The sequence below is a fragment of the Bombina bombina genome, chromosome 4, assembly GCF_027579735.1.
Source record: "Bombina bombina isolate aBomBom1 chromosome 4, aBomBom1.pri, whole genome shotgun sequence".
Classification (NCBI taxonomy): Eukaryota; Metazoa; Chordata; class Amphibia; order Anura; family Bombinatoridae; genus Bombina; species Bombina bombina.
The window spans coordinates 748592175-748605677 of record NC_069502.1 but is presented as its reverse complement, the minus strand read 5'-3'; the positions used below and the strand labels follow the sequence as shown (position 1 = coordinate 748605677).

General features: G+C 37.0%; 2 protein-coding genes across 2 annotated transcripts in view; one reads left to right on the top strand and one right to left on the bottom strand.

Annotated features, from left to right (window-relative positions):
* The window catches only part of NDUFAF7 (NADH:ubiquinone oxidoreductase complex assembly factor 7), an 89996-nt gene extending 87536 nt beyond the window's left edge, over window positions 1-2460 (bottom strand). Inside the window, exon 1 of the mRNA XM_053711019.1 lies at window positions 2353-2460. Within this exon, the coding sequence (XP_053566994.1) occupies window positions 2353-2410 (58 nt within the window). The 5' untranslated portion in view covers window positions 2411-2460. The remainder of the gene's footprint in view (window positions 1-2352) is intronic.
* Window positions 2461-2693: 233 nt separating this feature from the next.
* The window catches only part of CEBPZ (CCAAT enhancer binding protein zeta), a 73361-nt gene continuing 62551 nt past the window's right edge, over window positions 2694-13503 (top strand). Inside the window, exons 1-4 of the mRNA XM_053711018.1 lie at window positions 2694-2891; window positions 4373-5868; window positions 9397-9628; window positions 10772-10931. Coding sequence (XP_053566993.1) covers window positions 2787-2891; window positions 4373-5868; window positions 9397-9628; window positions 10772-10931 — 1993 coding nt within the window. The 5' untranslated portion in view covers window positions 2694-2786. The remainder of the gene's footprint in view (window positions 2892-4372; window positions 5869-9396; window positions 9629-10771; window positions 10932-13503) is intronic.

The following is a 13503-nucleotide window of genomic DNA, read 5'->3' as shown; positions in this document are numbered from 1 at the left end:
TGCAACTGGTGGGAGGTTGGTGGGGGGGGGGGAAGCTACACTACAGAAAAGGGGATTTAAAAAAAAAAAAAAGATTCCTTTTTTTTACTAAACTGGGTACTGGCAGACAGCTGCCAGTACCCAAGATGGCGCCCGCTAAGGCAGAGGGGGAGGGTTAGAGAGCTGTTTGGTGTGGGATCAGTGAGGTTGGGGGCTAAGGGGGATAGTACAAAGCAGCATATGTAAATATGCTAAAAAACACACACAAAAAAACAAATATACCTTTTATTTTAGTACTGGCAGAGTTTCTGCCAGTACTTAAGATGGCGGGGACAATTGTGGGGTGGGGGAGGGAAGGGAGCTGTTTGGGAGGGATCAGGGGGTCTGATGTTTCAGGTGGGAGGCTGAGCTCTACACTAAAGCTAAAATTAACCCTGCAAGCTCCCTACAAGCTACATAATTAACCCCTTCACTGCTAGCCATAATACACGTGTGATGTGCATCGGCATTTAGTGGCCTTCTAATTAACAAAAAGCAACGCCAAAGCCATATATGTCTGCTATTTCTGAACAAAGGGGATCCCAGAGAAGCATTTACAACCATTTGTGCCATAATTGCACAAGCTGTTTGTAAATGATTTCAGTGAGAAACCTAAAATTGTGAAAAATGTAACGTTTTTTTTTTTATTTAATCGCATTTACGGTGAAATGGTGGCATGAAATATACCAAAATTGGCCTAGATCAATACTTTGGGTTGTCTACTACACTACACTAAAGCTACAATTATCCCAAAAAGCTCCCTACATGCTCCCTAATTAACCCCTTCACTGATGGGCATAATACACGTGTGGTGCGCAGTGGCATTTAGTGGCCTTCTAATTACCAAAAAGCAACGCCAAAGCCATATATGTCTGCTATTTCTGAACAAAGGGGATCCCAGAGAAGAATTTACAACCATTTATGCCATAATTGCACAAGCTGTTTGTAAATAATTTCAGTGAGAAACCAAAAGTTTGTGAAAAAGTGAACGATTTTTTGTATTTGATTGCATTTGGCGGTGAAATGGTGGCATGAAATATACCAAAATGGGTCTAGATCAATACTTTGGGATGTCTTCTAAAAAGAAATATATACATGTCAATGGATATTCAGGGATTCCTGAAAGATATTATTGTTCCAATGTAACTAGCGCTAATTTTGAAAAAATAATGGTTTGGAAATAGCAAAGTGCTACTTGTATTTATGGCCCTATAACTTACAAAAAAAAGCAAAGAAGATGTAAACATTGGGTATTTCTAAACTCAGGACAAAATTTAGAAACTTTTTAGCATGAGTGGTTTTTGGTGGTTGTAGATGTGTAACAGATTTTGGGGGTCAAAGTTAGAAAAAGTGTGTTTTTTTCCATTTTTTCCTCATATTTTATAAAAAATTTTATAGTAAATTATAAGATATGAAAATAATGGTATCTTTAGAAAGTCAATTTAATGGCGAGAAAAACGGTATATAATATATGTGGGTACAGTAAATGAGTAAGAGGAAAATTACAGCTAAACACAAACACAGCAAAAATTTAAAAATAGCCTTGGTCCCAAATGGTCAGAAAATGGAAAAGTGCTGTGGTCATTAAAGGGTTAAATAAGTACATCAATTTAACTTTGTATTTCAAATGAGTTAAAGGGCCATTATAGTGATATAATGAAATGCTCTAACTTGTTAGATCATGTCATTTTTAACACTAGCGATATGGCCTCTGGTTAGCTATTTGTTTACCCCCCCAAAGGGGTTAAACAAACAGTTAAAGTACCGCTCACAAACAGCAGAGCACTGCTGTTCCTGAGCGGAAACTAACCCTGATCCAGCCAGCATCGCTAGTTACAGAGCTGGGTTGTTCAAGTAGTAATGAGCCGTACTTTAACTATGTGTTTAACCACTTTGCTGTAGGTCCAAAACGTTGTATTTTGTTCACTGGCTGCAATAATTTTTTGCATTTATCTGCAGTGCTGCTGTACTTCATTCTTCACTACTTATAAAATACATGTTCTAAAAAATGAGAGCATTTTATTTTATCACTATAATGGCATCTCTTCTGTAGTATTTATAACCTATACATTTTAATAGAGGAATAAAGTTGCATTCACAAGCAAATAATTAGGGTTTGAAAATATTTGGATAGTCTTGTATGGCCTAAACTAAAAAAGATTAAATGTGAAAAACAATATAAATTAGAACATTTAAAAAAAAAAAAAATCTTACTAGTGGCAAAATAACGTTAGCAAGACTATGGGCAATTCCAACTAGTATATTAATATAAATTAAGCTGCAACGATAATTTCCATGAAACGACCCCAAGTATGAATACTATAAAATATTTACCAGTGGGCTTGACATTGATAGCAGCCCTCAGCCGCTGCAGCCTGACCAACACATTCATGACTGCACTAAACACATTTGCTTTACAATCTGCAATGACTCTGAGAGCAGCTTCAGCCCGGAAGTCAACAGTGTGCGACTCACATGTTTCCCTCAGGTCCTGCCTGCTACTGTAACAGCCTAACTGAGAAGCACAGCCAAGTTTTGCTGTGGACTATGCCAATGGCATAAAAAATAACTAAGTGCATAAGCATTGGCATGTATGTAATATAAATCTACTTGCTGAGCAGTAGTTTGCTCTGCAGTATTTTTTTATCCGTGTGATGGTGCTGTGCCTTGTCAGGAAGCGCTGGGTTCCGGTCTTCTAGGGAGCCACGCTGGTGTGGTGAAGACAAGCTCTCCCAGTTGCCGATCGTTGTAACTCAGCGCTGGGCAGCATGGCAGGAATAGACCATGAGGACGGTGGTGACACCGAGGACTTGGAGATAGCCGGGGATAATGAGCTAACTCTGGATGATGTGTTGCGTATGGGGGGAACTAAGGTATATGGCTCTGGCAACAGATATATTTTTTTTTACTTTCTACGTTATCACATTACAGTGGCCTAATGTGTTATTTTATCCCGCCTTGCTAAATGTGTATATAAATAGGAGTCAGGAAAAAAAAGTGCAAAATGCCCCCCCCCCTACTTTTCGTGATACGTGTGTACCCTCTTTCTCCCTATACCTCTCCCCTGATAGCATTGGTTAGAGACAAATGTCTGGCAGTGGTCAGGTCAGCAGGATACTTTAGGATGCTATTGACCAGCAGGGTACAGCATGGTCAGCTGGATATAGTTTGCAAGTAACATAAGTAGGAGATTGCCAAGGTGTTCAGGGGCAGAGGCTAACAGTGGTTATATGAGAGAATAACCCAGCATTGAAGAGACAGTTGCATTGTCTTAAAATGGCATTTAAAGGGGGACATTGACCTGTCAGTTGTGCAATTGCATTCATAGGTAGAAAACAAAAGTAAGTAACTCACTCCTTGGGGTTACAATGACAGGTTGCTGGTGACATCACGTGTGAAGTTATTGGCATTTGGCTCTTAATTTTTATCCAATGTTGCTGAAGTGCTGCAGATATAGTCCTGTAACTTTGAAACAGGAGGCTATTCATAGTCTAAAAAATTCAAAATTGGGTTTATTTGTAAGATAGATTGTAAAATTCAGTATATCCTCAGATAATTTTGCCAGCCAGATGGCACTATGGGTTGGGGACAGTGTAATACTCTAGCATTTTCTGTTGTTTATAAATGCTACAAATGTTCCAAAGCACACATCAATTGCATATATTAACATAAATTGATTTTAATGTTAATTTGTGCAACAAAAATTGAAAACAGTTTTATTGTCTAATTTAAACTTTAATATTGGCTTACATTTTAGCCGGTTGGTCAGTAAAATCAGCCAGGTGGTGTGCCCATTAAATAGATCCTGTGGAGAACACTGACATTATTTTGCAGCTAAATCACCAACTGTTGCACACTATAACATCCCTTTGTATAGACCCTAGCTCGATTAGTAAATGATAACTGCAATTCACTCATGTCACTTTCCCTGCCTTGGATCTGTTGCTAGACTAAAAAAGGCAGTGATTTTATTTTTACACAACGTATTGCAGCTTTCTCTTGCAGTGTAGGAGCTCATTTAAAATGGCATACACAGAAAATAGATTGTTCAGAATTTAAACATACTGTATGTCACCAATACACCCAATATGTATTTACATTAAACTTTAAAAGAGATATGAAACCCCAACATTTTCTTTCATGATTCAGCTAAAGCGTACAATTTAAAAAAATAAATAAATTGAATTTGCATTGTTCTCGTAGTATTCTTTGTTGTAGAGCATACCTAGGTAGGCAGTGTGCACCTGTCTGGAGCACTGTGCGGTCTGCCATTATCTAGTTTTTGAGTTTCATGTCCCACTAAGTAGATTAGAACAATGATTTTGATGTTTTCTTTTTGTTTTGTTTCATGTAGCGTGATTATGTAATGCTGGCTGGCATGGAAGATGTCGATGAAATGGTGGATGGTGGGAAGAAAGGTGGAATTGATGACTTAGAGGAGGGTGAATTAAAAGCATTTATAGAAAAGCTTGGTTTAAGCAAAATGTCTGTGAAGATTACAGAAGAAGAGGATACTCAAGCAAAAAAGAATGAAAAGGAAAAAGAATCAGATGTATCAATCTCCAAGAAACCAATTAAAAACAAGAAAATCCAGGAGTCGCAAACCAATAAAGACACAGAAAAAAATAAAAAAAATAAAGTTGATCAAAAAAAGGTTACTAACTCTAGTGCAACAACAAAAAGCAAAGGACGACCAGTATTTGACTTTTTCGAACGACCAATACTATTAATAAAACCTGGTGGGAAATGGTATGACCATGAATATACCAAGGAATACACAGGAGAACCTCAAAACGAAGACAACTTAAAAAAATATAAATCGTTAGCTGAAAAACTACACGAACATGAGGTAAATTTGTACAGAAACAAGAAAGAACTTCAAAAAGGTGCCAATTCTGCTTGGATGAAAACTGTTGTATCTACAGGTACATTGGGTGACAGGATGGCAGCCATGACAGTTTACATCCAGGATGCACCTGTGCATACCTTACAGTTTATAGAAAACCTGATCAATTTGATTAGAAAGCAGGGCAGCAAGCGTCAGAATCTAATGGCACTTGATACATTTAAGGAACTCCTCCTTTCGGATCTTTTACCAGATAACCGCAAACTACGTAGTTTTGCACAGCATCCATTTCACAAACTGGAGGAACTTTCTAGCGGCAACAGAGATGCAAGAGATAGGAGGCTCATATTATGGTATTTCGAAGGTCAGCTGAAAAAGCATGTAGCCGAATTTGTCAAAGTTCTGGAAACCTTGTCACATGACAACCTCATTGCAACAAAGGCAAAATCATTAAATGTTGCTCTTGAATTACTCTGCAATAAGCCTGAAGAAGAAAAGTCTCTCTTGGTATTGTTGGTGAATAAACTGGGTGATCCTCAGTACAGAATAGCGACTAAGGCTTCATATTTACTTGAGATGTTGCTTAACAAACATCCCAATATGAAAGTAGTAGTGTGTACGGAACTGGAGAGACTGCTGTATCGACCCAATATTAGTGAAAAAGCACAGTACTATGGTGTTTGCTTTTTAAACCAAACAATTCTTTCTCATGATGAGGTGGACTTAGCAAATCAGCTTATAACAGTCTATTTTTCTTTTTTTCGGGCATGCATCAAGAAAAAAGAAATTGATTCTAAAATCCTGCGGGCGCTGTTGACAGGTGTAAACAGATCATATCCATATGCGAATATTGCTAGCGAAAAAGTAAAAGAGCAGCTTGACACTCTCTTTAGAATTGTGCATGTAGTGAGCTTTAACACTGGAGTGCAAGTCTTGATGTTGCTTTTTCAAGTCATGGACTCTCAGCATACTATATCAAACCGTTATTATTCAGCATTATATAGGTAAGATGCTTACTGTATTAAACCAATATTATTCATCATTATAAAGGCAAGCAATATACTATATCAAATCAATATTATTCAGCATTATTTAGGCAAAAGGCATACTATATCAAACTGATATTATTCAACATAATATAGGTAAGGGGCATATTCTATAAATAAAATATTATTCAGCATTATATATGTAAGGGGCATACTACATCAAACAAATATTATTCAGCATCATATAGGCAATAAGCATATATCAAACCAATATTATTCAACATTATATAGGTAAGAGGCATACTATATTAAACTGATATTGTTCAGCATTACATAGGTAAGAGGCATACTATATGAAACTGATATTGTTCATAATTTTATAGGTAAGGGGCATATATTAAACTGATATTGTTCAGCATTACATAGGCAAGGGGCATACTTCATTAAACTATTATTACTTAGCATTATATAGGCGAGAGGAATACTACATCAAACTGATATTATTTAGCATTATGTAGGCGAGAGGAATACTATATCAAACTGATGTTATTTAGCATTATATAGGCGAGATGAATACTATATCAAACTGATATTATTTAGCATTATAAAGGTGAGAGGAATACTATATCAAACTGATATGTAGCATTATATAGGTGAGAGGAATACTATATCAAACTGATATAATTTAGCATTATATAGGCAAGAGGAATACTATATCACACTGATATTATTTAGCAATATATAGGCAAGAGAAATATTATATCAAACTGATGTTGTTTAGCATTATATAAGCGAGAGGAATGCTATATCAAACTGATGTTATTTAGCATTATATAGGCGAGAGGAATACTATATCAAACTGATGTTGTTTATCATATAGGAGAGAGGAATACTATATCAAACTGATGTTATTTAGCATTATATATGAGAGAGGAATACTATATCAAACTGATGTTATTAAGCATTATATAGGCGGGAGGAATACTATAACAAACTGATATTATTTAGCATATATAGGCGAGAGGAATACTATATCAAACTGATATTTAGCATTATATAGGCGTGAGGAATACTATATCAAACTGATATTATTTAGCATTATATAGGCGGGAGGAATACTATATCAAACTGATATTATTTAGCATTATATAGGCGGGAGGAATACTATATCAAACTGATATTATTTAGCATTATATAGGCGGGAGGAATACTATATCAAACTGATATTATTTAGCATTATATAGGCGGGAGGAATACTATATCAAACTGATATTATTTAGCATTATATAGGCGGGAGGAATACTATATCAAACTGATATTGTTTAGCATATATAGGCGAGAGGAATACTATATCAAACTGATATTATTTAGCATTATATAGGCGGGAGGAATACTATATCAAACTGATATTATTTAGCATTATATAGGCGGGAGGAATACTATATCAAACTGATATTATTTAGCATTATATAGGCGGGAGGAATACTATATCAAACTGATATTATTTAGCATTATATAGGCGGGAGGAATACTATATCAAACTGATATTATTTAGCATTATATAGGCGGGAGGAATACTATATCAAACTGATATTATTATAGGCAAGAGGCAGAGATGCCCCCTCAACATTATATTTCCTGAAGACATTATCTGAAGTGACATGGAAGCCAAAATTAAACTTTCACAATTCAGCTCGAGAGTATTAAAATAAAACAATTTTTTTTGTATCCTTTGTTGAAACTCCATTCCTTTTTTCCATGAAAGCATACTGAGATATAGTCAGGAATGTGCAGGTTTTTTAAGCATTATATGTATAACATTGTAACAAACTGTTTCACATACTGCCATATATTACTTAAAGGGACAGTCTAGGCCAAAATAAACTTTCATGGTTCAAATAGAGCATGTAATTTTAAACAATTTACTTTTATCACCAATTTTGCTTTGTTTTCTTGGTATTCTTAGTTGAAAGGAGGTTCATATGCTAATTTCTTAGACCTTGAAGCCCACCTCTTTCAGATTGCATTTGAACAGTTTTTCACTACTAGAGGGTGTTAGTTCACGTATTTCATATAGATAACACTGTGCTCGTGCACGAGAAGTTATCTGGGAGCAGGCACTGATTGGCTAGACTGCAAGTCTGTCAAAAGAACTGAAAAAAGGGGCAGTTTGCAGAGGCTTAGATACAAGATAATCACAGAGGTTAAAAGTATATTATAAATGTGTTAGTTATGCAAAACTGGGAAATGGGTAATAAAGGGATTATCTATCTTGTAAAACAATAAAAATTCTGGTGTTTAAGCCTACATATGTAGGTATGCTTTCATAGAAAGGATCTACGTTTTAACTAACAATACCTAGATAAAAGGGACATTATATACTAGATTTTTCTTTGCACAAATGTTTTGTAGATGATGCATTTATATAGCCCATACAGTTTTTTTTTTGTTGTTTTTTTTTTAAATGGATAGTGTTGCTTATTTTTAAATAGCATTGCTCTGATTTTCAGACTCCTAACCAAGTTTTAGGAGAAAACCGACGTATACCTAATCCAACTTGCTTCGGTTTGTGTAAAGGGTCTTTTAATATGCAGGGGGAGGGGGGGGGGAGTGTCTGTTATTTCCCACTTGCAGTGGGTGTTCCAGTAACCTTTTAAACAGAGCTAAACTGGAAGCTTCTAAGTAAGTTTTTAAACGGTTTTATACTGAATTTTTATATCGGTATCTGTGCATATTATTCTTTATAGTAGTGTCTATTACATGCAGTTGTATGAAAATTGGTGTACACTGTCCTTTTAAGAGGTCATGTTGACAGCCAAAGTTAATTAGGATATTTTTATTTCATTTTTTAAAATTGTATGATCTACCTGAATCAGGAAAGTTTAATTTTGCCTTCCATTTTGTACTTAATTAGTTCATTCTTTCCATTAAAAAAAAATATATATCTGTTTAGGCTCAGGAGCTCAGTGCTGAACTGGGAGCTAGATGGTATATGATGACTACACACCTGTCTTTTTTGATTGGTTCACCAGATTTTTTTCAGCGAGCTCACAGTAGTGCATTGCTGCTATGGAGCTGATTGTAGCCATGTGTTTAATTCATTTGCAGGAGATAAATACACATTTATATACAAGCAACAGTTCAGTCATAAATTGCTCTTAGACGTTAGAGAGTTTTCTTTTTGCACTTTTATGCCTCTTTAATATTAGTTGATATTTTGTTAAGTAAAAAAAATAAAAACATTAATTCAAGTGAATTTTCATACACTATATTGGTAAATATTACAATGCATATAACAATATTGTATGTCATGATTGTTTTAAACATTAAATACTGAATACATGCCAAATAAAGTGATGCACGCAATGTAAAAGATTAGCTATTTTGCTATAATATGAACATAAACTTTATAATTCTATTGTCATCAGCACATTTAGTTTGACTTTCCAGAGGCTAATGAAATAATGCATATTTTATTTATATAATTTTTTTCTTGTAAAGCACTAAGAAGTAGTTTATTTAAGACCCATTTTTCTGTCTTAACAGGAAGCTATTAGATCCAGGTCTGTCACAGGGTTCCCGGCAGACCATGTTTCTTAACCTTCTGTTCAAATCCCTGAAAGCTGATGTTGTCCTGAGACGTGTAAAGGCATTCGTAAAACGATTACTGCAAGTCACCTGTGGCCAAAAACCTGCATTCATATGTGGGGCATTATACCTCTTGTCTGAGATTATGAGGCTTAAGCCAGGGCTGAAAGTATTGCTTGAAGAAAATGGGGTATGATTTATTGATTTATTTTTTTGTGTATATATCATACAGGGGTGTCAAATTTTCTTTTTTACTCGTCCCCCAGCAATTTCTTACTAATCTGGAGCGGGTGGACTTGTGTGCAATGCTGAATTCCGGCAGTGAAATTCAGCCCCCCAGAGGCGAGCTGCGGCAGACAGGGGCGCGTATGTGCGTCCCTGTCCACCGCAGCTTCATAAGTCGACCCCATCATGCTTTGTCGTTGATCATCTAGTGTTGTACTATGGGGTCAGCAGTATTTTGTGAAACTGCAGCCAGCTAGAATATTCTTGAGCTAGTTACAGATTATTATTTTTTTAAAGATCCAGTGAATCATTTTCAATATAGATAGAACAAGTAGAAAAAAGCTATGGCTAATTGGCTTCCATAATATATCAAGCCTTGTGCTGGAGCTTTGAAAGTATTGTGAATTCCATCAAGAAGTTTCTGTTGCATGCAAATATGCATATTAAGTACTGGTTCGACAAACCCAGAAGCCAGGGAGCCACTGCCTCCTAGAATTGTACCCCTGGCTCCTAACTTTTTGGTTTATTTTCCATATATCTATATATAAATACCACTGTCTGGCTTCTAAATTTTAAACAGATTTTTTTAACCCATGTAATTTAAGATGTCCAAAAATACATTAAAGCATTACTTTCTGTTATAATTTTTAAGCTAAACAACTAACATATTAAAGTTAATAAACATTAATTAAAACCTACTGACCTATATTTTCTCCAAAACGAAGTTTCATAACGTTCTAAAAGATATATATTTTATTCGCCGATGATGTCACGTTATCCTGCCCACTATTTTCAGCACTGCATGTTCAAAATACTTAAACCAATAACTTTGTGTTTAAAGCGCCATTTTGAAACCTAGGTATTGTAAACGGATTGGTACAGAGCAAAGGGTACCCACGGAGTGGGTTTGGAAAACAATTAAATTTGCAGACAAGATTTCTGATATACGGTAGAGATATGTTAATGAAATGCTATTGATAAAAAGCGTATTTGGGGTAGTTAGTTAGTAACAGGCATAGAAAATATTTACTTACAGTGGCCCTTTAACCATGCAAACAAAATCTTAAAGGTTAATCGATTGTTGTGTACATTTTTTATTATTATTAAGGAAGAGGATGAAGAAGAGCATTTTCATGACATGCCTGATGATGATGATGATGATGACGATGAAGAAGACCGAAAAAAAAGCACAAACAATAGTGACAAAATTGTGAAATCAGGAAATACTGTATCTTCGTCATCCTGGGTACATCAGCAAACACTCCATGGTAATAACAATGTAGCAGAGCCAGAGTAGACAGATTAGCACTGCTTGGCTATAGCTGGAAGAACTGAGCCTTTTTTTTGTGTGTGTGTGTTTATTTTAAAAAATACATGTACTATTAAGATAATTTCCCTCATTTTTATTATCAGGTATTTGTAGAGCGCCTACAGATTCCGCAGCACTATAAACATAGGCGGTATACAAGATAACATTTCTAGGGATCAAATGGGTAGATGGCCCTGCCGAGAGTTGCACTGTTCTAGTTGGCTCTTATGAAGGTGATCTACAAACAGCTGGGCTCATAGGCTTCCATGCTAAGGGGTTCAAGGGGATAGCAATGGAGTTAGGAAGGTTAGTGTAGGTTGTATGGATCCCTGAATAGTAGAGTCTTTAGGAAACGATTGAAGCTTTCAAAACTAGGGGAGAGTCTTGTGGAGCGAGGCAGATAGTTCCACAAGATGGGAGCCAGTCTGGAGAAATACTGTAAACGGGAGTGTGAGGAGGTAACAAGAGAGGAGGAGAGGAGGAGGTCATGAGCAGAGCGAAGGGGACAGGAGGGAGAGTATCTGGAGACAAGGTCTAAGATATAGGGGGAGCAGTGCAGTTGAGGGCTTTGTATGTCAGAGTGAGAATTTTGTGATTTGTCCTGGAGGCAAAAGGAAGCCAGTGAAGGGATTGGCAGAGAGGTGCAGCAGATGAAGAGCGACGTGTGAGGAAGATGATCCTGGCAGAGGCATTCATTATGGATTGTAAAGGAGCTAGGCGGCAGCTAGGGAGACCAGAGAGGATGGAGTTGCAGTAGTCGAGGCGGGAAAGGACGAGAGAGTGGTTTAAAAGCTTAGTTGTGTCTTGTGTAGGGAAATGTCTAATTTTAGTGATGTTTTTAAGGTGAAAGCGGCAGGCTTTAGCTAAGGACTGAATGTGAGGAGTGAAAGAAAGATCTGAGTCAAGTGTGACCACTAGACATCGGGCATGTGGGGTTAGGGGTAATGATGGAGTTATCTACAGTTATAGAGAAAGGGGGGTGGAGATTTTGGATGAAGGGGGGGAAATAAGGAGCTCAGTTTTGGAGAGATTTAGCTTGAGGTAGTGAGAGGACATCCAAGATGAGATATGAGAGAGAGTTAGTGACACGGGTTAGCACGGAAGGAGAGAGGTAGATTTGGGTGTTGTCGGCATACAAATGATATTGAAACCTGTGGGACTTTATTAGGGAACCTAATGATGAAGTGTAGATTGAGAAGAGAAGGGGACCGAGGACAGAGCCTTGCGGTACCCCAACAGAAAGTGGTAACGAGGCAGAGGATGCCCCAGAGAAGGCTACACTAAAGGTAAAGTTAGACAGGTAGGAAGAGAACCACGACAGAGCTGTGTTGCAAATAGAAACATAGAAACATAGATATTGACGGCAGATAAGAGCCATAGGCCCAGCAAGTCTGCCCCACCTTACCTAACAGTATAAACTTATCTAGTTCGTAGGATAGCCCTATGCTTGTCCCATGCATTTTTAAAGTCCCCCACAGTGTTTGTTGCTACTACCTCTTGAGGAAGTTTATTCCATAAATCAATCACTCTTTCTGTAAAGAAGTGCTTCCTCAAATTACTCCTGAATCTACTACCCTTTAGCTTGAGCTCATGACCCCTTGTTCTTGAATTTTCCCGAAGGATTGGAGGGTTTGGAGCAAAAGAGGGTGGTCAACAGTTTTAAAGGCTGCGGAAAGGTCAAGGAGGATAAGCAGAGAGAAGTGGCCTTTGGATTTTGCTGTAAGTAGGTAGTTGGTAACCTTAACAATTGCTGACTCTGTGGAGTGATGGGGGTGAAATCCAGATTGCAGTGGGTAAAGGAGGGAGTTTAGTGTAAAGAAATGGGATAGACCTGCGTATACTAGATTTTCAAGAATCTTTGCGGCAAGAGGGAGTAGGGAAACAGGCTGGTAGTTGGATGGGGAGGTTGGATCGAGAGAAGATTTTTTTGAGGATAGGTGTGACCAGTGCATGTTTTAGAGATGAGGAAAATATACCGGTACTGAGGGAGAAGCTGAAGATGTGTGTGAGTATTGGGGTAAGGGTAGAAGAGGGGAGTAGCTGTGTGGGGATGGGGTCATGGGGATAGGTAGTGAGGCGAGAGGATAGTATAAGGGCAGAAGCTTCTTCCTCTGTAACAGGGGCAAAAGAGCTAAATTTATGGCTATGTCAGTTTTGGATGATTGTGAGCTTATGAGGGGGTGGGAGACCGGTAGCTGTTGAAAGGGACAAAAAATAAAATAGATTGTACATTTATTATTTATTTTGCCTCTTTTATCTGTTATTTATTTCTTCATCAGGATTTTCAAGAGGGTCTCTCCTTGGAGTCCTATACATTTACAAAACCCTGCAAAATGTGCTAACCAAATGATAGCTATATTTTTTTTAACATTTTATTTTATAGGCAGATAGATTGCATTGAAATGCATTTATTATATATGAAACCCAAAATGTTCTTTTGTGATTCTGTCAAAGCCTACAGTCTTAAAAATGATTCAGACAGACACCATTTCAAAAAAGTTTCAAATTTACTTCTGTTATCAAATTTGCTT